Raw genomic sequence first — 27,256 nt, forward strand, 5'->3', positions numbered from 1 at the left:
CTGAGGACAGGAGGTCATGAATTTTGCCTCTAATAGTTAGAATTTTGTCATTAAAAAAGCTCATAAAATCATTACTGCTAAGGGCTAAAGGAATACAAGGCTCAATAGAGCTTTGACTCTCAGTCAGCCTGGCTACAGTGCTGAAAAGAAACCTGGGGTTTGTTCTGTTTTCTTCTATTAATGCTGAGTAATAGTTTGCTCTGGCATTGCGGAGGCCCCTCTTATAAGTTTTGAGACTGTCTGTCAGCGGCTTTAAATATATATATATATATATATACATATATATATATATATATATATTTTTTTTTTTTTGTTAATAAAGGTAGCTCATGGAAATCTGATTCCCCTCTCCCTATTCCTGATCTTTGGAGATTAACAATTGCATTCCCCTGGAGAAAATTACATACAGTATAAGAAAACAATGTGACACCTCTTTGAAAGTTTGGCAGCCTTATTTGGATTGCTTGGCTGCGTCTCTTGTGCCAAGTCCTTGATGTGATCTTTTGGGTTGACTTTATGCACTGACCTTTTTTTTTTTTTTTCTTTTCTTTTTTGTTTGCTGAAGGTTTTGGGGCTTTTTTTGTGGGGTGGGGACTTGGGGTTTTTTTTTGTTTTTTTTTGTGTGTGCCTTGTTTCGTGCTATGTTGATATGTTCTTTGTGTAATTACATAAAACTGAAAATAAAATATTCCAAAAAAAAATAAAAATAAAGGTAGCTCCCAAAAATAGATGATGGGAGAGTAAGCTGCCCACAATAAGCCGCTCACTGCCCTGTGGTTTAAAGGCAATTTATTTTGATTGAAGGGTGGAGGGACTATGTCTGATTTCCTCATGGACACTGGTACACTTTTTTATGATAGGGTTGTTGTTTTTTGTTTTTTCGTTTTTTGTTCTTTTTTGTTGTTTTTTGGAGGTGTGCAAGCGTGCGTGTGTGTGTGTGTGTGTATGGTGGGGGGCGGGATGGGGACTCAAGACCAGATCTCACTTGTATTTCAATCTACCAAACTGTGTTTGTTTACCTGTTCATGCCATACATAAATCTTAAAGCTTATGAATAAAATTACTGTCTTATCTTGGAATTCACGGGGCCTTAATTCCCCTCAGAAATGAACAAGTACATTAGAGCAACTGTCCAGAAAAGATATTCACTTCGCATTTATACAGGAGACACATTTTCTGAAGACTGATGTACATAGATTTCAGAATAAATATTATCATGTTATTGCCTCCTCTTGTTTTGATAAAAAAAAGCAAAGGCGTCCTTATAGCTGCCAAACGTAATTTAAATTATAGTATCCTGGGAACAGGGGGTAGTGACAATGGGCGAATCACTTTCTGTAAAATTATTTATGACGGCATGAAAATTGCTCTGATTTGTGCCTATGCTCTGTTTTGACCAACATTTTTATGATTCATTAACCTCCATATTATTAGACCTCCCTGAGTCTGAGCTTTTGATAGGAGCCGATTTTAATGCGGTGTGGCTGCATGAAATAGACCGAACAGGAGTAACAGAGAGCAGAGATCAACAGCTGTCCTCTAGAGCATTACGAAAATTGGCTGCTGATTATGGACTAGTGGATATTTGGTGTGTGATGACCCCTCCATTCGTGACTTCTCCTTTTACTCTGCTTGCCACAAAACTTTCTCAAGAATCGATTATATTTTTGCCTCAAAAACTCTTTTTAGTAATATTGACAGTACTACTTTGTGTCCAACACCATTATCTGACCATAGAATTGTATTATGCACTTTTTTGATAAGAGCTGACCAACCTAGAGCTCCTCGTTGGCGTTTTAATGCTAGTTTGCTTCAAAATGATGTGTTTATAAGAGAACTTGAGGCTGAATTAAAAGACTTTATACACATAAACAGTGCATCTGTCGACGACCCATGAGTGCTATGGGATGCAATCAAAGGTTGCATGAGAAATAAAACCGTGTCATTTGCATCTAATCTTAATAAAAACAGAAAGCGCCGTATTGAATTTCTAGAGACTGAAATTGTAGCAATACAACAAAGTATGCTGAATAATATGTCACCTGGAAACATTAACAAGCGCCAGAACTTATTGGATGAACTTAGTAGCCTACTGAGACAAAAAACAGAATTTATCATGCATCGCACGAGACAAAATCATTATATGAATAATGCTCGACCTAGCCGTCTTCTTGCTTTTAAGCTAAGAGCAAATAACCAATGAGCAAATATTGCAGCAATTAGAACTGAAGAAGGAATTTTAACCTCTGATCCTGTAAAGATCAATCACACCTTTAAAGTATTTTTTCAAAAACTATATACATCGGAGGTGGGTTATGATGGAAAAACTTGTAATGAATTTTTTAATTCGTTATCTTTATCAAAATTGCCCCTGGACGCTGTACATTCATTAGAGGCACCAATCACTTTAGAGGAGCTAGGCCAAGCTATCAAATCAATGAATAAAGGCCGATCACCAGGCATTGATGGCTTACCTCCGGAGTTATATGTGGCTTTTTGGCCCCAGCTCGGCCCTCATTTGTAGTATATGATAAATGCTTCTATCTGTAGAGTATCTTTTTCCACAAGCTCCAATATTGCTATAATTTCTCTTCTGTTAAAGAAGGATAAGTCTGCTGACGATTGCTCATCTTACAGGCCTCTAAGTCTCCTTAACTGTGAAATCAAATTATATGCAAAGGTTTTGGCATCCAGGTTAGAGCGCTATATGCCCCTTCTTGTTCACCATGATCAGACCGGGTTCATTAAATCAAGATTAGCTTCGGATATTGTCTGCCGCCTACTCCATATCATAAACTCAGTCTCCAGGTCCGAAAATAACAGCTCTATTCTCTCATTGGATGCAGAGAAAGCTTTTGACCGGTTGGAGTGGTGCTACTTGTGGTCTGTGCTCCGACATAATGGGCTTTAGCAATAATTTTATCCTCGTGATCAGACTGTTGTATGTTAATCCTTCTGCTGTAGTGATAACTGGTAATATCTGTTCTTCTAGGTTCCCAGTTTCTAGATCTTCACGCCAGGGGTGCCCTTTGTCCCCTCTTTTATTTTTCGCTGTCGTTAGAGCCTGTAGCTCAGGCAATAAGGCAGTCAGAGGTTATAGAGCCGATGATAGTATGTGACAAACCACATTTCATTTCTCTATTTGCAGATGATAATTTGATCTTCATAAAGAATCTGTCGAAATCACTTCCACATCTGATGAAAATATTTGAGACCTTTAGTAATATTTCTGGATATAAAATCAACTGGAGCGAATCAGCATTAATGCCACTGGGTGAGAAAAGCGGTCAGACTCTCACTTTAAATTTTCCTGTACCTGTTGTTACTAATTTTAAATATTTAGGTCTTTCTATTTTTCCTTCTTTGGATGCACTAACCATAAACAATTATAACAAGGCTTTGAAGGACATAGAGGAAGATTTAACGAAATGGGGTAAACTCCCGACCTCCTTTCAGTCTAGATTATCGGTTATTAAGATGAATGTCTTGCCACGTGTAAATTTTGCAAGTTCAATGGTACCTCTTACCCCTCCAAACAGTTATTGGAAAAAGTTGCACTCCGCTATAAACCAATTTCTCTGGAACAAGAAAAAACCCAGAATTAAAACCTCTACATTGCAATGGCACAAATCAGCAGGAGGTGTGAATTTGCCCAATTTTGAGTGGTACTCATGGTGCTTTGTTCTACGTCCACTTGTTGTCTGGCTAAATCCAAATATTCAGGTATCATGGCGCCCCATTGAGGAGAAATTAACATGTCCATATAACCTACATAATCTGATATACTCTAATATATCACATAAGCTAGTGAAACGTGATTTTGGACCAATCATTTCACATCTTTTCTCTGTGTGGCGTAAAGTCCAACAGTTTGCAAAAATACATTCTAAATTTTTCCGTCAGTCTCCAATTTTCCATAAATATAGCCTTCTAATAGATGGGAAACCAATCTCCTTTCCCCAGTGGAGTGATAAGGGAGTAAACACTCTTCAAGACGTTATAGGGAAACAAGGTCTCCTTGAATTCCGGGAATTACGAAGAACTTTTGACCTTCCGGGCACTTTCTTTTTCTTTTATTTACAGGTGCGTGCAGCAATGCACGGTCAAGGTGTTCCGTGGGACTCTGAATTAGAAGATCATCCTCTTCATATAAAATTATGTACTAAAGGTAAAAACAAGGGTGTTGCCTCTGAGCTGTACAAATTGATATCTGAGGCTTCATATAAACATCTGCCTTTAAATAGACTCTGGAAAAGTGACATCGATGCTTCCTCAGAATTCAACTGGCAATCTATTTGGTCAAATATTAATAGTTCATCTAGAAATCCAAATCATCAGGTGATTCACTATAAATTTGTTCATCGGTCCTATTTTACACCTCAAAGACTTCATCAAATGAAACTCAGAACTAACCCATGTTGTGATTTCTGTCCAGGCAATACCATTGGTACATTTCTCATTTAGTTTGGCAGTGCCCGGAGGTTAATAGATTTTGGAAAAATATTTGAAGTATATTGTCTGGTATAATGGAGAAAGCTGTTCCTTGTTCACAGTCTCTATTATTACTTAACAATGAATAACAGACGTCTTCTGTTGGCTAGGCTTACAGCAGCCAAGAGGATGATAGCCTGCCGCTGGAAACCCCCACATATACTGTCGACCAAGGAATGGCTCTCTTCTTACAAAGACATTGCACAGTTTGAGCTTACCACAGCACGATTACATTCAGCTAAAACACAAAATATCAGTTGACAGTTTATTGTAAGAACTGTATTTCAATTCTCATTTCTGGTTGTACAGTCAATTATATGCTTATTTCTGGTGCACTTTGTTTCCTGTCCATCTGGTTAAAATGTATAAAATGTTGTACAGATGTGCTTACATGAACTGATATACTGGTATGTACACAGTGGTCATGAGATTTCTGGGCTAGGGTAGAATGAGTGAGTGAATGAATGATGTATGAATGAGTTTTTTGTTGTTGTTGTTTTGTTCTTGTTTTCTTCTTTCTTTCTTTCTTTCTTTCTTTCTTTCTTTTTCTTTCTTTTTTTTGTCATGTTTGAACAATATTATGATTTCAATATGCTAACCGGGTGGAGGGTGGGGGAAAGGGGGTTAATGGGGTGAAAACAAAGACAACAAAGGCAGTAATTTCTTATGCTACCCCAACCAATACCACCAATACGACCAATTGATCACAAAAAAGTAACCAACTAAGCAGACCAATCAAATGAGACAAGACATCCTAAGGAAAGGTTTTGAGCAGCCCTGATTGAAAGAGAGAGGAAACCAACCAAACCAATGTCGTGCCAAGACGTAAAGCACAGATCAACAATGCCGAGAGGAGAGGAGACAGCCGAGGACATCAGGAAGAAGGTGGTGACAGCCCATCAGTCTGGGGAAAGCTACAAGACCATCTCCAAAAGATTCCAGCTCCATCCATCCACTGTAAGACAAATCATTTACAAATGGAGAGCACTCAGCATGACTGCAACTCTGTCCAGAAGTGGACAGCCATCAAAACTTTCACCAAGAAGCACCAAAAAAATAATACTTCAGGTAAAGGCCAACCCACACATCGCCTCCAAAGAGTTTCAGACCTCTCTGGCAGCATCTGGGATAAATGTCCATGCATCAACAAACAGGTGAAAGATGAATAGACAATGGGAGAGTTGCTAGAATGAAGCCTCTGCTCTCAAGAAAGAATAAGGTTTTAAACTTTGCCAGAGAGCACTTGGACAAACCAGAGGCCTTCTGGAAGTCCATTCTTTGGACAGATGAGTCCAATATTGAATTATTTGGCCACAATCACAGGCGCCATGTTTGGAGAAAAGTCAACACTGCATATCAAGAATAGAACTTCCTCCCAGCAGTGAAGCATGGTGGTGGAAATGTCAAGGTCTTGGTCTGCTTTTCTGCCTCCAGACCTGGACGACTCCATATTATCCAGGGAACCATGATTTCCCAGGCCTATTAAGAAATTCTTGACCAGAATCTCCTGCCGTCAGTCAGGGAGTTGAAGCTGGGACAGAAATGGATTATGCAACAAGACAACGACCCAAAGCATTCCAGCAAAGCTACCAAAGAATGGCTTAAGAGAAAGAAGATTAGCACTCTGGATAGGCCTAGTCAAAAGTGCAACACACACCGCCGCCATACGCCGCGCGTCAAAACGCCTGCCTCCATTATATTCTATGAACAAACCCACACCGGTGCTGCAAGAAAAGCCTTAGCCTATATGTACGTCTCGGCCGCCGTAGTATCAACTTTTTCATATTTTTGATAGACGATTTTGATAAGAAACTCACCTGTGAAAACCAAGTTGTTGTTGCCTCAAAGGTTTTCCTCTTCTTCTTCCGTTACTAGCAGTTGGCAACCATTGGCAACTAGTGTAGGTACAGCCACCTAGCGGGCTGGGGTGGGAAATACACTTTAGTGTTGACGGTGCCGCTGCGCGCCGCTGCCAATGTGTGTTGGGGGGTGGCACTTGACGGCCACAGCGCTGCGCTGGCGGCAGTGTGTGTTGCACTAAAGTCTGGACCTCAATCCCATAGAAATGTTGTGGCAAGATCTGAAGTAGGGGTGAGTCTGTGTACACGTTTGAGATCATAAACGGTTATGAAAAATTAGTACACGAAAAATGTTTGTTTTTTTAGGGGGGAGGGGGGTGATACTAATTGTTGACTAACTGCGATAGACTGTGAATATGACAAGAAATGGTGTGAGACCGGGTTTGGCAACAGGTCAATAGCCTACGTGCTCCATTCTATTAAAACGGCGCGTTCGTTAAGGGCGTCGTTCGCCAGTGGGCTACAATGAGTACCGGGCCATCAAATCACAGCATCTGCAGTGAGAGGACACGGAATTGTTTGCGCTTTTACACACGGGTCAGTGGTGAAGTGGCGCACATGACTCGTGCTACGGACGGACGGACGAGCCACGTATCTCGGTGCCGCTTAAAAACAGCTAATACATCTGGCTACATCTTTCCCACATCAAATATCTGTGATCACCTAGACCCGCGTGCGTAAAAGCGCACACGAACTCACCCCTAATCTGAAGCGGGTGGTACATTCCAGATGTCCCTCCAACCTCTCTCAACTGGCTGAGTTCTGTAAATTATGTAATGGACATAAATTACAGAAAGCCTGTTAAGCATTTTAATAAATTATATTCAAATATATATATTTTTTTTTAAAGATTATTTTTCTGGGCTTTTTGCCTTTAATTGACAGGACAGTGTGTGAAATGGGGAGACAGAGAGAGAATGGGGACTGACACGCAGCAAAGGGTCGCAGGCCGGACTCGAACCCACGACTGCTGCAGCAGCCTCTGTACGTGGGGCGCTATTCAAATAGTTTTATTGATTTTCATAGCAAATACTCCCAGTGGTACTCAATACCCCAAAATAAGATACACCAGAAAAATAAAATAAGACAGAAAAATAAAATAACTGTATACATGTAAATATACAAACACATACACGTAGCACACACACATATATATACCTGCATATACAGAGATTTACATATACACAAAGGGGGTGGGGGGGTTACACTTAGGCTACACTATATTGAGGGAAGGGAATTCTTCCTTGAAATAGGTGTAACCTTCTTCTGACTAAAGCCTAGTTCACATTACACAATTTTCACTGCGATTTTGACGTCGCTGAGGATCTTGAGAGCCACCTTGGGTCAGAGGTGAGTCAGCAGATAGTCTGCCACGACAAGTCCTCATGTGTGAACAAGCCTACGAGCAAGTCGCCCCCTCGTCTGAGACTGGGACTGGCTATCTGGCATGCTAGAAAACTGGAGAGGTGTGACGCGACTGACAAAGAGCATCAGCCAATGAGAGGTGGGATACGTCCCACGTCAGCGCACAGGAGGATGGAATAAATGTGAGGAGGACAAGCCGGCAAGCAACAACAACAACGATGGCGGCGTCCACAGGAGCAGGTAGAGCGCGTAGTGTTTGGACCCAGGCCCTGGAGACACATCTAATTCAACTCTGGGAAGAATATCCATGCCTTTACAACGTGTCGTCTCCAAGTTACTACGACCGTCTGGAGAAAGAAAAGGCATGGAGGGCAATTGCAGACGGGCTGCAGGTACCAGGTGAGCATAGCGCTTTCGGTTACTACAAGCTTTTGCAACAGTGCATAGGTACTAGCTATGCAAAATAAAAACATGACACTATAAATGCCAACAATTCCGATCAGTTTTAGAAGTTAACAATGAACACACTGTTTTATGGCTTTCGGTGCTTTGACTTGTGGAAATTTTGTGTAATATCATCTGTCTAAACACGTCCTTTGATAAATGAGGATACCTTTAGTGATTACAGTTTGTTTTGTTCAACGTTGCTGTTGTACTACATTGCGTCGTCAGGTATGGTATGCATTCACGTTCCTCTCTGAATTTTGGTTCACAGTTGAAGAAGTAAAGACAAGGGTGGCAAGCCTGCGCACACAGTTCTCTCGGCTTATCAAGCCAAGACCAACTGGGAGTGGGACCAAGCCCTTAACTTCAAGGCAGAGGTGGCTTCTGGCGGCTCTGGGTTTTATTAAAAAAGCACATTGTCCATCGTGCTTGTGAGACGACTGTGAGTATGCTTTCTTTCCTGATGTTACAGTTCTACTCAGCAAATTGTACTGTGTAGTTGCATCAAGTGTACATAGACCACATGTTTGCATTTTACATTTGGGATGTCTTCTGAACTATTTTATTGCATCCAGTTGAATTTACCATGTGATGAGGAGTCTTCGAACCTGGACCTGACAGAAACCCCAGATTCATCTCCACCGGCACTGTCTGCGTGTACTACATTCCCATCCCCATCTCCCCGCGCTACACCAGATGAAGGCGCTCCTGTTGCAGCTCCCTCAAGAGGAAGGAAACGCAGGAGGGTGGATGACATTGAGACTCAAAAACTTGACGTCCTGAAGCAAATGGCGGCTCTATACACAGGAAGATCCAGCCACTTTGCATCATTTGGAAACCAAGTGGCTGTGGAACTGGAACTGATCAATGACCCAGCAACAGTTTCCAGGTTAAAAAAGACATAGGCTGTGTCCGAAATCATTCACTACTCCCTAAATAGTGAACTAAATAGTGTGTTCGCCATTTTGTAGTGCTGTCCGAATGTTTAGTGTAAATTAATATACCCTATATAGTGGACTAATAGTATCCCACAATGCAGCGCGAAAAGTAGTGTACAACCAATGGTCACTAACCAAGCAATATGTACCATGATGCATTGCGGTGGCGCCAGTAGCAGACGGAAGACATGGCGGACAGTGAGGAGGAGCACCCAGTGCAGCAGGGAAATACATACAAATGTAAGTAAATTTCCGCTGACTTTCGATGATATGTTGAATTTTAACTGTTTTTGTTTAACTGTTGTGTCCGAAATCACTCAACACTGTATGTGCTGCATCATTATGGCAGAAATCATGGCTACCGATCATGGACGTATTAACGTTACATGTACGTTAACTGTTACATCCATGCTAGTGATCCAGTTCGTTTTCCTTTGTACAGTAATTTTTATTGGCAAGGCTATAACATTAGCTATAACTAGATGATCGTCAATTTCTTTTTAAAATGACAAGTAACAAAATTACATTGGAGTTAGGGCTGCAAAGATTAATCGTTTGACTACTGAATTAATCGCCAACTATTTTGATAATCGACGAGTCTTTTTTTTTTTTTTTTTTTTTTTTTAAGAAGAAAAAGTCCAAATTCTCTGATTCCAGGTTCTTATATTTTCTGGTTTCTCTAGTCAATGACAGTAAAGTGAAGATCTTTGGGTTGTGGACTGTTGGTTTGAGGACGTCTTCTTGGGCTTTGGGGAACAGTGATCAACATTTTTCACCATTTTATAGACCAAAAGCCGAACACATTAATCGTTTTTATTTACTTTTTATAGCAGCTAAATATCAGCAGCAAAGTTGATTAAAAATGTAATTTTCAATGAATTATCATCTTTCTTGTGTTTATTATTAATGTGCACATAATTAAAGCAACCTCGTGCTAAATTTAAAAGCTAGAGTAATATAATAATTATGCAATACATAATCAGATTAGTCAACTAATCAATTCAATGGTCAGTGAGTAGTTGTATCAAAATAGTTGTTAGTTGCAGCCCTAATTGGAGTGTCACATAAGCACTACAGATAAATTAATTTTCAATAAATGTAATCTCTTCAGGGACTGATGATGATGTGGCCAAATTAATTCGCCTGAGGAGAGAGAGGGACCACCTCTTCTCAGGCAAAAGGTTTGCCGCGGCAGCCGGATGGAAGTGAGTTATGTCAAATTCTTTTGAAGGAGTATCCTATTTTAATGTGAATTCATAACAAAAGTAAAATTACTCTTAATCCTTTTACTATATTCCCATATATCAACATTGTTGATGATACTGATAGATTAATTTCTTGTTTTTCAATTCACTTGTTAAGTTTTGTATTTTTGTAGAGCTGTACTGAAAGAGATGGGCTTGGCTGGGATGGTGAGCCCTGCCCAAGCAGCAAAGAAGTGGGAGAATCTCAAGAAGACGTACAAGGTTTGTATTCATTGTTTTTACCAATAGTCCTAAATAGTGAAAGCATAGATGAAAGATCAGGTACTGTTCTCCTTGAGTAATTCCTTTGCTGTTTTAAATTGCAATGTGTGCAGGAGGTCAGGAAGCCACCGTCAGGGAGTGGCACTGAATCGGGGGAGGCCACGGCTGAGAATTGGAATTGGTTCTCCCTCATGGATGAGGCAATAGGTGGGAGGCCATCCATCCAGGCTCCATGCCTCATTGCCTCAGCCTGGGGGGAGAACACTTTAATGTTGGCATCAGCCTCCCCCGATTCCGAATCAGTGCCATCAGAGCCAGGGAGTCAGACTCCAGAGCCTGAAGAGCCAGGGCCATCAAAAAGGCAGAAGAGGGACCCGATACTGGAGCTGCTGGAGCGGGAAGAGAAGAGGGCAGAGGATAGGGCTAAGAGAGCGGAGGCAAGGGAGGAAAGACTTGTGAATTTATTAGAAAAAATTGTTGAAAAAATGTAAATGGAAACAAATTCGTAAACAAATTCTGAAATAAAGTATTTTCCAAACGACACTGGGAGCACTTTGCAGGTTGTCACAGGTATGACAAGGGAGAATTGAGCTATATTGTTAATAACTATTTACACTATTAGCAAAAGCAATGGAAACTATTTACATTATATGAACCTTACACCAAAAAACTTATATGATATATTAATGATTGATCTGATTGAAGATGATTGATGATTGAAGGTTTTTCACTTGCACGTGTCTCAATAGTCATGATCCTGAAGAGCTAGAGGAGGGTTATTTGGTGCTGAGAGAACAGCAGCAATGCGACCACGCAGCCGTTCCCCACACTGCAAGTCTGGCTGAAGCTGACCGCCTCCATCATCTGGCCCCAGTGCCTCTTCAACAGGCTCAAGAATGTCGCCATTCTTGAGGCAGACATTATGCAAAATGGCACAGCATGCGATGACCTTTGCAGCAAAAACATGGTGCACTTCCAGGACTTTGAAAAAGATTGAGCGCCACCTCGTCTTCATGATGCCAAACGCCCGTTCAATGACAGAACGGGCCTTTGCGTGGTGCCGGTTAAACCTGGCCTGAACTGCACCTCTCACTGGCTTCCTGTATGGTGTGATGACGGCGATGGGCTCTGACATACAGGGATATCCTCCATCCCCTAAAATACAGTAGCCCTCAGGTGGGTACAGACTATGGACATAAGTGGGGCTGTTTTTGAGAACCCTGGCATCATGTACTGAGCCAGGGTAACCTACAAATATATCAATGAACTGACACTGCGGGTCACACACTGCCTGGAGCTGAACAGAATGAAACAATTTACGGTTGAAATAACACTGGGGATCTGCACTTGGTGGTTTTATCCTAATGTGGCAGCCATCAATGCTGCCCACAACCCTCGCAAATGCTGCAGAACCAGCAAGACGGTGAAAGCCTACACCAACTATCTCAAGCTCCTCAGGTGGTGGAAAGCAGATGACCCTGTTTTTCAGGCTGATGATCTTGTCTGCTACTCTGTGGATGATATCATTGACCGTGGACCGAGGGATGCCAAACGCTCGTGAGACAACACGGTAGGATGTTGCACTGGCCAGCCAAAATAGGAAGACCAGGATTTCCAGGTCATGACCCCAGCCATGATCAACTGGAGAGCGGAGGGACTGAATGAGATTGGCGATTGTGGGCCTGGAGAGGCGGAAGTCGGGTCTCAGATCACTTTGGCCATCAAAGAATATGGCCAAGACTGGCAGTTGGCAGTTCAGGACACAATACTGAGATGGCGGGCCATGCTGTAAAAAATAAATATGAGGTGCGTCAGAAAAGAAACAGGACTGGGGTCACAAAAAATTATTTCAAATCTAAACTACAAATTACAAGTTTTCCCCTCAGAATAATCCCCCTTGAGTCTAACGCACTTTTCCAAAGGTGATTTTTAGGTTGTTTTTTTTTTTTGGCTGCATGTGATTTTTTTCCGCAAGAGAAAAATCACCTGGAGCCAAGAAAATTCACCTGGAGCCAGGTCATGTGAGTAGGGAGGTGTTTATTTATTTAATCCTGGGAGAATCTTTCCAGGAGTGCTTGGAGGAGGAGAAGGATGGAAAAGTGCGTTGGACTCGAGGGGGAATATTCTGAAGGGGAAAACTTGTATTTGTAGTTTAGATTTGAAATAATTTTTTTGTGACCCCAGTCCTGTTTCTTTTCTGACGCACCTCTTTTGTGACCCCAGTCCTGTTTCTTTTCTGACGCACCTCGTAAATACTAATAACAAATAAAGATATTAAAACTGATAACTTGTCATGAAATTAAATATGTGAATAAAAGCTATGTGACAATGTGATCACATTGTGATAATAATAGTTATATGTGTTATAATAGTTTACTGTATGTCAGTGGTTCTCAAAGTGGGGTCTGACACCCAAGGGTTTTTGAGGAGGTTCCAGGCAGTCCCCAGCAAAAAGGGGACTAATTTATTTTCACTATAATTCCATCCAAGTAACACAATGACAGATATTCTGGCCATGGGTTTCAATATACTTCTTTATGTAATAACAATTATAAGATAAAAAAAATCAGATGGACGTCCTTGGGACAAAAATCTTATCAAATGGGTGTCTGTGGTCTAATTTATATCTTAACGGTAAAAAAAAAAAAAAAAAAATTAAAACCAAACAAAATTGTCATGTTTAACTTTCCCCAGGAGGGAGTGTCATTTGACCACTGGTCTGCCACTGAAAATTTACACTGACAATTCAGAAATGATGGTTTGTGTATCTATTTTAAACATAAATGTACAGGCCTAGCATAATCTTTTCACTTACGATTCTACGTCTTGCTAGTCTAGCAAGAGCAGCACGTCTCAGCCTTCTCTCTCTGGTTATGTGTTTTCTTCTTATCAAAATTATTTGGATAATTGTAAGGAAGAACAAAACTATGGTACCATTTGCTGGCATTTCTGCAACGTTTTGCTGTTTGTAAAATGACCGAAAAGGACAGGAAAGAATACCGGTTTTGGCAGTTTGTTTTTTATGGCAAGCGCGAGACATTTATGAAGGTGATAAAACGGCAGTTGGGGGTGGATTTACGGAGGAAAAAACGTTATTATAAACGGAGATACAAGTACAATTAAAAAGTTAAATAGAATAAAGCTTACAGTGCAGTGCGAGGAATTAATCAAAAGCCTCTAATATGATTTAATAAAAGGCAACGGCAAGGAGAAAAGGTGTTCAGTCTTGATTTAAAAGAACTGAAAGTGCATTTATTTTTGTATTTATTCATGTGGGAAAATACGCTCAGTATTCTGTATTTATCACACAAATTAGTTTATTTATTTCGAAAACCCACCAGACGACATCGCTCTGGCTCGTTTTAATTGTGCGACAGTAATGACAGTAATGACGTACTTAACTACGCGACGGAGTAGTGTCCGAAAGTGTTTTAATGAGCTCCCTATATAGTCCTCTATATAGAGAATTCCCTATATAGTGAGTAGGGAGTAGGGAGTAGTCAATGATTTCGGACACAGCCATACTGTGCCTTATTTATGATGCCCAGAAATTGTGCCTGACCTCCCCAGCAACACCATACCGCGCCAGCGCACCAACCACAAGTGCGCAGCACCCACATTACAGTTTTCTAGAGAGCATCAATGAACAATGACAATGGCTTTTATTTTTATTAACCGAAGTCCCTCACACAATAACTGACATTTGCATAGCATAACTTGCATTGGCTGTAAAGCTGTGGATGATGGTCACGGAGATGAGCCAGCAGATTTGTAGTGTCGCTACCCTTCGCAGCAAATTTCTTTCTGCATGCTCTGCACACAGGATAGTTGTCCTCCACCAGCTGTCCCTCTGCATTCTTCAGAAACCCAAAGTACGCCCAGACCTCAGATTTTGTGCGTTTAGTTGGGGGGAAAATGTCCTGAGTGCCGCTGTCACCACCTTCCGCCATGTTTTCATTCTTTGTGTTTACACAAGCTATGCTTTCACGCAGCGCCTGCGTCGCGAGACTTGGATGAGGCTGTTATTACATATCCTGATAATCCACCGCGATAATGCAATTAATTTAAACATAAACGGTAATTCTTACCGTGTAAAAATTAACCGAGATTTACTGTAATATCGGTAATCGTTACATCCCTAACCCCTGCCATAGTCCATCTGTCGGTAGGGGTAGGGCTTCATGAGGTCATTCCGCAAAGGGTATGCCTCATCACCCACAAACATGTAGGGCATCAGGATGTCAGAGTTGGGCAATGGTTGAGGAGAGGGGTATTCAACAGGCCCTGGTCCATTGCTCTGCGCAGGTCTTAATGTGCAAAAATCCCTGCATCTGACGCTCTGCCCTGGGTCCCCACACTGGTGTAGATGAATCTGTACCGTGCATCCACAACAGCCATCAGCACCACAGAGAACCTGCCCTTGTAGTTCAGGTATGTGCTGCCACTTTTTGCTGGAGGCTGTATCTGGATGTGCTTATTATCTAAAGCCCCAAGGCAATGTGGAAACTGCCATTGGTGGGAAAAGCCGTGGGCTATTGCCTGCCGTTCTGCCTCTGTTGAAGGTGTCTGATGGAAAAGAAGAGATAGTGTACAATTAGCCTACTTTTTGTTGCTGCAGTAAATTATGTTTGTATATGATCTCACTTGGTTTTAAACAGCAGAAATTAAAACTAGGCCTAGTTTAGTGTGTAGATGTCTAATACCTTTAAATGTTAACTGCTGTTGAATAACCTTTAAAAGCTAGCGATAATAGTAAACTCACCTTCAAGAAATAATTCTTCATAGTATCGTACAAAGCCGCACGTTTCCATGACGATAGCGGATATTGTGCTGGTCCCAATCCTGTACTGGAAGCGGAGGGACCAGAATGTTTCTCCTGAATCAAAAAACAAACGAAAAGGACTATTACACATACAGCAACAGAGACCATTGCTTTATTTTTACTTCCACGCAATTAAATAACCCACCTGTAGCCAGATAGCTCAGGGTCAAGGACAGACGTTCTCTAGGGGATATGGCAAGCCTAAATCTGGTGGTCTCCTTGCGATGTGCGGCTCTAACAGCCCCAGCAAGAAATCAAAGTCCTCCGCTGTCATCCGTAGCATTTCCCGAAAACCCGTTCGATCATTCAACTATGAAAGTTACAATAATCTGGGTCAGAATACATGCATAGACTATGTAGACAGTACAATGCAAGCTAGTAGGCTAGCGGCACAGTGGCAACCGAGTTTCATTCATAGAACTCACCTCCAACTCTCTTTGCAGAGTTGACAACCTGTGCAATCTGCGTGCAGCAACCCATTCCTTCACCCAAATCCTTTTCTTCTTTTCTGTTTCTTCTCAGCGCAGAGCAGGGCACAAACGACCTGCAGAGCTCCAAGCTGTCATACATCCATGTTGACAAGTAAAGTTTACCGCTGGGGAACTTCATCACATCCTGTTTTGTTCTCGCGTGACAAAACGTACTTTGGTGATGTCACTGAGTTATCTGGGGCTCTGTCGGCGAGGGCTCGGTAGAGAAACATTCAAAAAACATTAAGTAACGTGTAACTCTAACAATTTTAAACATTACAAACACAAACACAGCAACGCTTGTCTCTCGCATGGAGACTGCCTGCTCTTCCAGTCAACCTCTTTTCCTGAACTGCTTACCATGGGAGCTCCACACAGGAACAGATCTAGAACACAATAAATCTCTTATCTCTTACAACATATCAATTAGAGCTGAATTTGCAGACAACACAATCCACATAGCGTCATTAAATGTTATAACTATAAAGGAAAAAAAATAAAAACAAAAATTATTATGGCCAAGAGAAGCAAACCTTCCTTAACATATTATTTAGTATATAAAACAAAACAAAATAAATATGACCCATTCATTCTGACACATATTGTCCATAGTGTAGCACGAGATGGCTCTTTTTCCAGTCCTCAGCAAGAATATCAAACATATTCCAAATAGGAAGTTAAACAGTCCTAATTGTAAAGTACCATGAAATAAAAATGTCCCACATACAGTAATTGCATACCCATAATATAGTCCATGGAGTAACTCTTTCACTCTTCTTTGTGCATACGTAACCAGCAAGGATATCAAGGTCTTTCCAGTAGGAAATTAAACAGTCCTGAACGTGGAACAATATAATGAAATAGAAGAATCCCATATGGGGCGTCGGTGGCCTAGTGGTGGAGCAGGCGCCCGGGTTCGACTCCAGCCTGTTGCCCTCTGCTGCATGTCATTCCCTCTCTCTCTCTCCCCCTTCACGCTTGTCTGTCCTATCAATTAAAGACTAAAAATGCCCCAAAAAATATCTTTAGAAAAAAAAAAAAAAAAAAGAAGAATCCCATATACTGGTGTACCCATAAAGTGGTCTTTGGTGTAGCCTGCCTGAACTGTCCTCCACTAGTCTGCGCGCACCCAAATGCTGCCAGCAGAGACACCAAGACTGCTTTGAGCGGGAAAAAATACCCCTGAACCTTTCAAAAGAAAAGAAAATTGTCCTTGGTGTGTCTTGCCTCCATCTCCTGGGTTGATAAAACTGGTACCTTTGTCATCAGCTACTCACCAACACACGTCCATTATGAAGCCTTGTGCATCACCTTCTTTAAAATGAACTCCTTAGCCAGCTTTGGATCCTTGAAACTCGCCTCTTGACCGTCTGCTGTGGTTATTCTCAATATTGCTGGGTATCTCAGGCCGTAGCGAACCCCCTCACAGCCCCGAAGCAGTCCTCTCACCTCAGTGAAGGCTGCCCATTGTTTACTCACGGTCTGGGTGAAATCCGGCAGGATTCGGACATGGTCGCCGTCTGTGGTCGTCACTGACTTACTTCATCTTCATAAGCGACTCTTTTTCGGAGAAATAATGGCACTTCACCACAAATGCCTGAGGTGGGAGGTTGTCTTGCGTCGGTCTACTACGGAGGGTGTGGTGTGCCTGGTCTATGGTCGGAGGCTTCTCGAGATAATTGTAATGCCGCAATCTCGCCTCCAAATCCTCGCAGAGGTCTCTCAGTGTGGCCAGTTCTTTTTTCATGTTGCCGAAATCTGCTTCCATGGAGGCACCTGAGTCCGAGCGGCCGCTAACCTCCGCCTCCAGCTTGGACACCCGGCTCTCGGCTGCCTCCATTCGTTTATTAACTTCCAATGCACATCGTAGTTCTGTCTGGATCTGGCTAATCTGGCTTCGGAGTTCTGCCGACTGGGCTGTGGCCTTTTCTTCCATTTTCACCATCAAATCTTGCTTTAAAGACTCGATGGCCAGCAGCACTGCATACTGGTTATCGTTATTTGCATCCTCTGCTGCACTAGCGTTAGCATTAGTGTTAGCTTCCGACTCTGACTTGTTGCTTCCTTGGTGACGTTTTTTGGCATTTTCCTCTCAGCAATTGAAAAATTGTCTACTTAACTTGTTTATAAAAATGCGTAGGGTTGTAGAGAGTGGTTTAAAAAGAGTAATAATATGAAATTGGTTGTCCGATGAGGAGCCCAACCAAACTCCGTCTTCACATGGCACTGCCCATCAGCATTTTAGTAAATTAATCTATCATGATTAAAACAATTGGAGACTGAGAACAAACTGATATATGAGTCAGATAATATTTATGGATAATAATATATTTATTTCTCTCTCTATTTCTCTATTTCTCTTTGCCGCCTAGATTTCCCTGACTGCACCCTCTCACTCCTTTTTCTCTCATGCACCCCGAACCTCTCTGCACCATATGAGTAAATTATATCTCCCATCTTTTCTAACCTTTCTATTGCATTTCCTCTAAGCCTACTTAAGATTACTGACAAATCTCCATTAACTATCTCCCATTCTTTACTGTCATTTGCCCTAGGCCATCTAACTCTAACCTTTTGCTCCATGGTTCTCTCTCTGACTGGCATACTGACCTCAGTGTCACCTGCATCCTCTCTTACTACCCCCTCCTCCTCCTCCTCCTCCTCCTCAGTGGCAGTGTTACTGATATCCTGCGAACTGTGGTTTTCTTCCTGCCGCTGGAGTTCATAGGAAGTACTGATCAATGCGGCTACTCTGCCCTTTCTTTGCCACACACTTCTTCTTTCCCTGATGAGTTCTGAGGCTTTTTAGTGATGTTACTTTCTGCCAGCCGCAAGGACAAACCTGAAGCATCTTGTTCTCAACTGTGCTACTTTTATCCTCTACAGATGCGCTCGCCTTACCCTGAGTGCTGCTAATTCTAGCTCTGGTGGATAGGTCCGTGCCCCTATCCTTCACTGAGTCACAGATCCAATGCATAGTTGTGTCCGTTCCAATGTCTGTTACCGTGTAATCCACCTGTGAGTCATTTTCCACCCCAGCTCTCGCTGACTCTTGGGGTATTTTCCCTATGTTGGCTGTAGCTAATTTTGGTTGTAGTAAGGCTGTGTACAATATAAAGATCATTTTTAGCCCTAGTGATGGATGGAAATATATCTCAACCATGTTTAGGAAAGTGCAACTATAACAAAGTTCACTTGCTTGGTTTAGCATGTTAGCATGCTAATATGTGTTAATTAGCACTAAACACAAAGTACAGCTGAGGCTACATGAAAAGTGAAGAGTTTACAGATGTTATTAAAACTCATTTTGAGGATGATTAATATGTGGACCATGGCAATTTATTTTATAGTTGTTGAGACATTTCACTCAAAACCACAAATGTGAACCTCATGGTGGCACTAGAGTCTGAAGAATACATCCTTTGAGGATCATGTATTTCACTACTAAATTTCAAATGGCAATTGCAGCCAAAATGTATTCACATACATAGACATTTACATGCCAAACACACTGTATATGTAGGTTTTATTTATTTCAGTATCCTAAAACCTAAACCTGGGGTCATTCCCCGTTTGATACATAAAACCTGACTGTTCTGTCAGTTCACAACTGTTAAATATGTGGGCATTTGTGAGCATAAATGCCTGACTGAAGTGCTTTAGAATACCTGTTATCTGTTCTCTAAATTATAGAGCGTCATTAAACGCTCAGAAGACAAATAACTATTAAACCATTTGGAAAAACATTTTTCTGTCTGTTTTGTAAAGTTTAAATGGCAGTGCTGCTGTTTGGTTGGTGTGTTTGGCGCGAGTCTTGTCATTGTCCTTTTTACTGTTGATAAAAAATGGCAAAATACATAGATTTCTTGTATGGTAACTAAAAACTTAGTATAGTAGTAAAAAGGGCATATAGTACATACTGCATAATGTAGTGTTTAATTGGGACACAAAACATGACTTGAACTGTTGTTGATCTTTAAACTGCAGTGAAACTAATGATAGTGCAACAGACCCACCATACTTGATGTCTTTTAAGGAGGGTTCTCACTTAAATAACACAGAATAAGAAAATTAACCTTTGAAAATTGTTTTTTCTGTTTTACAGTTATGACAGAGTCTATAGGCCGCTCTTCCTCCATCTCCTCCATCTCTCTGAGAGAGATCAGAGCTGAGACTCATCTAGTCCTTCAAGCTTTCCTCCATCGGACTGTTTCCCTCCCCCTGACAGAGAGGCCTGGGACTGTAGGAGGGGCCTACAGAGATCATAACAAGTACAGGTAACGCACCATTCTGGGCTTCTGCTGTATGTTTTTTGTTGATTTTTTGTTTTGTTTTGTTTTACCTTTTCTCAACAACAAACAAATCTCCTTGTACCTCAGACTGGGTACTGGTGTCAACAAATTATCATATATAATGATTTAATTTTATTAATCTCATCTGTCTTGGTCTTACTCCACCACATGTATTTTTTTGAACCTCTAACTTTGAAGCCAGACACAAAAACAGCACATAAAGGCTCAATATTCTTACTGAGTAAGTTCATCACAGTTGTGAACTAGAAAAGTGCACTAAGTAGAGCCCACATCTTTGACAGGCATCCGCTTTCAGCTGCGGCTGCCCAATATGATCTTGGCCACTCCTGACAAATCTTGTGATACCAGCAGACGTAGCACACCGCATTTCTAAAGCATCCCAGAAATTAATACAAATATGCATTTCTCCTTTGACAAAGCTGCAACATGTTGCACAAAGCAGATTGGGGTTTTCTGCTAACAGACACTGTATGTTAAGTATTGATACAATATAATTATGGGGATGACTGTATTTTAAATGACAAAAACACAGCCACAAATCTTTGATCCATGTTGTTCATAACTGGACTTTTAATGGTATTAACTTTGTCTGTAGGCTACAGCACAACTTAGCAGAAATTAACAATAAACAGAATGAAAATAAAATAAGAAAGAAACCATTTAACTTGATAGGCTTCTTACTTGTGCCTCTGCAAAACCACAAATATCCAGGAAAATGACTAAATCAAAAAAATCTGCAATTCTACAAAATCAGGCAGGCAAAATGCTCTGCTTCTGAAATGCTCCCAGTGTGGTATGACACCATGTGGAGGACAAAACAAAATCTGAATTTCAGCCATGGCAGCAGGTACACAGTACAGCTGAACCCAGTGGGATTGGCCCCCCGGCTCCCTTACAATCAAGATGGTGGAGAAGATAACAAAAATGAGGACTGATCAAGCGGCAATCCCAGGGGCTGAAAAATGACGCTAACGCAGAACTGCCAAAAACTGCAGTTCCTTTATAGGCCACTTGAGGCTGGCTCCAAGAGCGCATACTCCTCTTAGATTTTACAACAAAAATAAATACAAAAAAATAGGTCTCTTTAAGTAATTTCCCCGTTCACAGCAACTGTGTGTGTGTGTGTGTGTGTGTGTGTGTGTGTGTGTGTGTGGGGGGGGGGGGGGTGTAGTGTAAGAGTTAATCCCTAATCAAGTAAAAGTGTTATACTGCATAAGTTGATTAAGAAACAAAGCCACATAACCATCATATGACCATGTTTTATGTATAAGATCTTATAAACCTGATTGAAATGCATCTATATGTGTTAAAGCATTGTTATACATGTTAAAGTGTTCGCAAATTAGAGTTATGATTAGGGGCTTGACTCAATGAGTTGTATGTGTTGAAGCTTGTGAACACATTAAACTCGATTGCATCGGACTCTGCCTGTCTCCAGTGTTTCTTTGAGTATTGATTAACTGAATCCAAGGTACCAGATCGACATCAAAGGACAACTGAGAAGTCAAGTGGAGGACAAGGTCGTGAGCCTACAGGCCCAATTCCAGGCACCGATTTTTGCCTCTACGGGGGGGGGGCTGTCTTCCGATAGTGTCCTCGAGCTCCAAGTCAAATCCATCCCTTGCTCCTTCACAGCTCCACCCTCTCTTCCAAATATGGTCACTCCCCACATAATACGCAGTGCAATGGTCTGAGGAGAGTCTCAGATTTCACTTAAATCAGTCAGTGCAAAGTGAGGTACTTTGGTGAAACTTTAAAGGTTCAGACAATTTTTCATACTTGTTCTGTTGTCTGACACCGAAACATACAGTATGTAAATGAGAAAAACTATATGATGATTTGGCTGCATTAAACACAGTATAAAGCCCCTTTCCCACTGCACAAATACCCACTAACACCTGCCAACATCTGGATTTGGAAAAGGTTTTAATTGGCATTCACACCCAGGTCAAATGACTGCAGTAGTCACAGGTGTTAATCGCCTCCGGCTCTGATTGTTATTGATGAGAAGACAACAACCGGATGAACACGCTAATTTTAGTCCCTTTACGGCGAGATGCAATGACGTGCCACCACAAATTACCGTCCCTCTCCATCCAGGCAGTGCTCCAAACATTGATCCAAACACTGAGACTAAATAAATAAGAGATATATAAAAAGAAGTAACCACTGTACATTTTCATTGGCCTCCATGCTCCTCTCTACTGTTTACTGGCCTGGCCTGTCTGTGATGTTGAAAACCAGAAAAGAACTCTTCACACAGAAAGGCATACTCACCTGCAGTAGAGCCATGAACACAGCTCTGGTCTACTGGCAGTGGGAAAAAAATCTAACGCCTATTTTTAGCAGGTTTACCTGTTTTTTAAATACATGCACTAATTTTGATGGGAAAGGTGTATGAAAGATCACAGAAAGCAGGAGCCGCAGGATGCTGTGCACATTTGACATAATGGTGTTGTTTCTGTTGCAGTATCATTTAAAGTGGCTCTGACTCATTGTTTGGAGATTTTGGCATTAAACTAAATACATTACAATTAGTTTAATCAACTGTGAGTATGATGAGTTAAGTTTGTTGGCTGTGAATGTAGAAAGCCACCATCAATGCAGTGTTGTGTCAGTGAGTGCTGACAATACAGTTAGTTAATACAGTTTCATTTCAGTCATGATAGAAATTTATACACAATATAATACACACGTGGATTATGAACATTTTTCTGACACTATGAAAATAAGTTCATCTGATTTTTTTTGTAATGGATTTTAATGATTGTTACTTTAAGTGTGCTAATATGGTAAGAACAGTAGATGCATGAAGGATCAACCTGAGTTGAAATAGTGCTGAATGGTGTGATACCAGCCCTGTAGTTCACCATACTTTGGTCTTTTCAGTGCTAGCTCCAAGCCACAACCCAAAGCAAAGGATGGGTGGGATTCTCAAGCTGAAGAATGCAATTCTGCAGATGAGAAGAACTCTGGATTCAAGGACTTCATAAAGCAGCTGCCTCGATACAACAGCTCACGCCGCTCACTGGACAGGGACAACAAGACAAAACCGTCACACCTCAGAGACCAAATAGAAGTAAGGTGTTGCGTTTTTTAATTAAAGCAGTTCCTCTTTGTATGTTTTTTTTATTTAATCTTTATTTAACCAGGAGTAAAATACTTGACATTAGAAATGTCTTTTTCAAGAGTGTCCTGACAAAGACAGGCAGCAGCACAAAATCAGACATAATACAAACATATGACAATTTAAAATTAAAGCAAAGAACACAGAATTATAAGATATCAAAAAACATTCAAAACATCTACAGACAGATGAGCCTGTTTTCAAGTCATTTAGAATCACCTTAAACTGGTGTCCAATGTGTCCTCTAGTGGTGGGGCTTAGAGGACAATGACATCATTAGGCTGGTGAGTCTGTCTATCAGTCTCTGTCCAGCACTGAGGTCTATAGTGCAAGACATTTATCAACTAATGACCAGATGTCCTTTATTTCTTGGTATACTGATGGTTTTGTTGAAACACAAACTTCATCTTCAGGGCATGAATTTCTACTTTACACAAAACTGCAACTGCAGTGCCACGAAATTTATCAAACACAGTTTCACTTGCCAGAGCATTTTGGACAATCCATTTGCGTTCCTCTTTCACCACCATAAAGACCCAGTAAAGCCAGCATTTATATATTATATATTTACATTTCAGATGACAACCAATTCTTCACTTTAAGCTTCTAGTCTTGTTTGTAAAGAAAGACCACAACCTCTATTTTCTATGGTCAGTTTAGCAAAACATTATCGTTCCCAGTTTAACAGAATGTAACTTAAAACATGTAAGACCGGAGAGAAAGATCCCTCAGTACAAATGAACCACATTTGACTGTTTGGTGTGCTTTTTAGGGGTATGGGCTGCTTGTGTAATTTGTAAATTATGTCTAATTTGTGTTGAGCTGTCTGAGGATGCAAAATAAATTTCAGTGTAAACTGACAAAGTTGTATCGTTTCGAAATCCTACTGTATCGAATCGTACCATATCGTATTCTATCGCATCGCATCATATCGTACAGCAATGTTTGAATGGCGATTTTCAACATGGATTTGTTGTTCACAATGAAGCATTATTAGTGAAACAATGCGTCCCTTGATGCATAGGTAGTGAGTTTCCTGTGTCCTTTTGTCCCAAAGGTGTTCCAGGGAAGATCTCTTTTCATCCCAAAAAATGATTTCTACTCTCCTCCGGACAATGGGGCGCCGTTAGTCTCAAGCCCTGCTTTTTAGCCTGAGCAAAAATGTGTGACACGACGGACAAACATTAGCCACTGCCATTAGTGAATGTCATCGTATTTGCTGACAGGCCGATTGCAGTCAAGTCCAGTATTGGGTGACACAGATGTGTGGCTGATAAATTTTTTGCATCCCTACAAGAAACCTTTTCTTGGAGTGCTTATTCTTTATTATCTCAAGCTCTGTATAATATTCATACAATTTCAACTATACAGACTTTGATAGTGTATGGGTTATGGTGCCTTAACATTCAGTTTAACATACTTTACACTCTAGAACTCTGGAACACTCATGACCTTATCTGTTCAATATATCTAATATATTATAGCTACTATAAACTGGGAGTAAAGCTATATTTCTCATGTGATAACAGTATGTTAAAAGGACTCCATTTCCAGTTAACTGGGAAGAGATTAGTTTGCCATTAGGTAAATGTGGTAGTAATGCAGTGGTCAAAGCATATCAATGAAGGCAAATTATTAACACACTCACAGCAGAATCACCACAGCCTTAATATTGAGCATAACAATCTTTTCCCACAGGATGATGTCGTATCCCCCTCCTCTACATCAGAAGACGAGGACAGCGAGAAGAAACAGCAGAAGAAGCTGAGCCGAAAGAAGTTTAAGAAAAAGCTCTCCAAGATCTTCAAGTTAAAGTTAGAGAAAGAGAAGGACAAAGAGAGGCCTGGATCTCCTCCTCAGAGACCTACCACACTGTCAATCGCCAAAGAACCAGAGCCTACCCCGACCCTTGTCTCTCCCAGTGAGCTCCTTCATTACATTGTAAAACCACCCAAACCAGCTCTAACTCTAACTGTGGTTTATGAACTTGCTGCTAAGCCTGAAGTTAAAATGTGAATTTCTAAACTTTCATTGCTTTGAATCTGCATGCTTTAATATTTTGTGCCACCACCCAGTCTGTCTATCATTGTAGGGAGCATGTTGAAGTTGACTGACAAACAAACACAGAACTCTGTTTAGCTTTGATTGCATCTGGTTCTAACCTGTGTTTTATATGTATGTGGACATTACTGACATGACTTCAGAAGAGAGTGGTAAAAGTTTAATGTTTTAAATAGATTTAAGGTGTTGATCTGAGATCTTATGGTGTTGTGGTTCATGTTGATGCAGACCATCCTCCTGAGTTCTATGATGAAGTAGCAGAGAAGCTGGAAAAGATTGCCCAGAGGTCCACCAGTGTAAAGAAACTGAGCCCCACACTAGGTAATTACACACACACACACACACACACACGCACACACCATGACGGTTTGGTATTTTTTAATTTTTCTGTCTGTGGTATTTTGGTGTGCACAGATGGAAGGAGAGGAACAAACAGGTGGGAGGTTCATTCAAATGAAGCAGCACAAAGCGATTTGTTGGTATTTTGGCGAAAAATGAGTCTTGGACACTGAGAATATCATCATCAGCCAGTCTGATGAGTTTGTCAAACAGCTAGTAGCTCTGTTTCATTAGGCATCAGTCAAGCATTTTTGCATTTGCCTCTAATTGAATATGAGTGATTCACAGTATTTGTTGTCCATAGCTGCTTTATACTGTATAAGGAGTTTCTCCTTCAGTTCATTAAATCATCTGAAGGCAGAGGGACACATAGTATGTTGATAAATCTGCAGCCTGTGATTTGAGAAATGGGCTAAACCAAAATAGCAGGTGAGCTTGGATACGCCCACACTGTCCACTGTTCCCAACATATACAGTGAAAATAATGGACATAGCTACCATGACATCACCCGTTACTTCGTGGATTCCTGTTTTGAAGTCTTGACCTCAAAACCATCTTGTTTTTTTGGAGCCAGAAGTGACCATGTTTGGGCAAGACGGTGGAACTGTGAAGGAGGTGGATCTAACTGAGAAGCTGAGGACACTATGGGCAGTGGGCCTGTCACTCAAAGTGGCCCGCCCCAATAAAATGTAAACATTTAAGTTATATGAAACAGCAGCCCCCGTACAGTTGTCGTGAATGTTGAAATTAGCTATAGAGACCTAAACTGTTTTTTTTTCCAGGCTGTAAATATTCACATCACGTTACTCACGATATTTCAACTTGTGTACATGTTGACGTAATACAGTCACGCACGGCAAGAACAAACATGGTTGAAAGCGAAATCATTACAAACTCCGTGGTGGTTCCAAAAAGAGGAGCAACTTCAGTAGTGTGGAATAAACTGTGGCGTCCTTAATGTTTTATGAACAGCCCTGGACTTCTTAGACTCTTTTAGTGACTTACCGTTCAGAGGGAACTCATTCAGTGGCTCTTCTGGCAGCAGCACAGTGACTCTCCGTCTCCTCTCTTGCCATGCGCATTCAGGAGTCGGTGTTGTCAAGTGATTTTGTCATAAACATTTGGTAATGTAAACCTGGGTGACACTTGTGGCTTGACAAAAAACTACATATATTTGAATATGATAATTTAATAGTTAAGATAATATTTTGAATATATCTTAGATTGATATGGTTCATATTACAGGCTTAAGTGTTGTTTTGTCATACCTTGACAGTTTCGACGACTGCGTCAGTCGTCGTCATCAGAAGCGTCATGTGATGTTGTGGTGACGTGTCCTGTAGATGTTTTATCCAGGTTGTCGCCATCAGATACACTACCTAATGGCGGGGGGCCCTGTCCCGTTGCCTGATGGACTGTGGTGGACCTGACACCTGGCGCCAGGGGGCACCGTCATTCCACCACTCAGGTGGAATGACAACCTGGATAAAACATCTACAGGACACGTCACCACAACATCACGTGACGCTTCTGATGATGACGACTGACCCTTGACGTCGA

At 41.2% G+C, this 27,256-nt stretch overlaps 1 protein-coding gene and 1 long non-coding RNA gene across 4 annotated transcripts in view; one reads left to right on the plus strand and one right to left on the minus strand.

Annotated features, from left to right (window-relative positions):
* The window catches only part of bcl2l12 (BCL2 like 12), a 44,362-nt gene that overhangs the window by 4,454 nt on the left and 12,652 nt on the right, over positions 1-27,256 (plus strand). The window contains exons 1-7 of one of the 3 annotated variants that reach the window (XM_050070287.1): positions 9,305-9,337; positions 10,209-10,302; positions 10,476-10,563; positions 19,961-20,132; positions 23,058-23,247; positions 24,994-25,216; positions 25,585-25,677. In XM_050070287.1, coding sequence (XP_049926244.1) covers positions 10,297-10,302; positions 10,476-10,563; positions 19,961-20,132; positions 23,058-23,247; positions 24,994-25,216; positions 25,585-25,677 — 772 coding nt within the window. In that variant the 5' untranslated portion in view covers positions 9,305-9,337; positions 10,209-10,296. Of the gene's footprint in view, positions 1-9,304; positions 9,338-9,858; positions 10,303-10,475; positions 10,564-19,960; positions 20,133-23,057; positions 23,248-24,993; positions 25,217-25,584; positions 25,678-27,256 lie in introns of those variants that run through there. The other 2 variants (XM_050070286.1, XM_050070288.1) reach the window with 2 other exon arrangements.
* On the minus strand, positions 14,209-16,248 carry LOC126406131 (uncharacterized). Its single transcript, XR_007571646.1, has 4 exons — positions 15,811-16,248; positions 15,531-15,695; positions 15,326-15,439; positions 14,209-15,129 (listed from the first exon to the last, which is right to left on the minus strand). It is a non-coding gene; the product is annotated as an uncharacterized LOC126406131 (long non-coding RNA).

Source organism: Epinephelus moara, chromosome 18 (assembly GCF_006386435.1).
Source record: "Epinephelus moara isolate mb chromosome 18, YSFRI_EMoa_1.0, whole genome shotgun sequence".
In the NCBI taxonomy this organism is placed as follows: Eukaryota; Metazoa; Chordata; class Actinopteri; order Perciformes; family Serranidae; genus Epinephelus; species Epinephelus moara.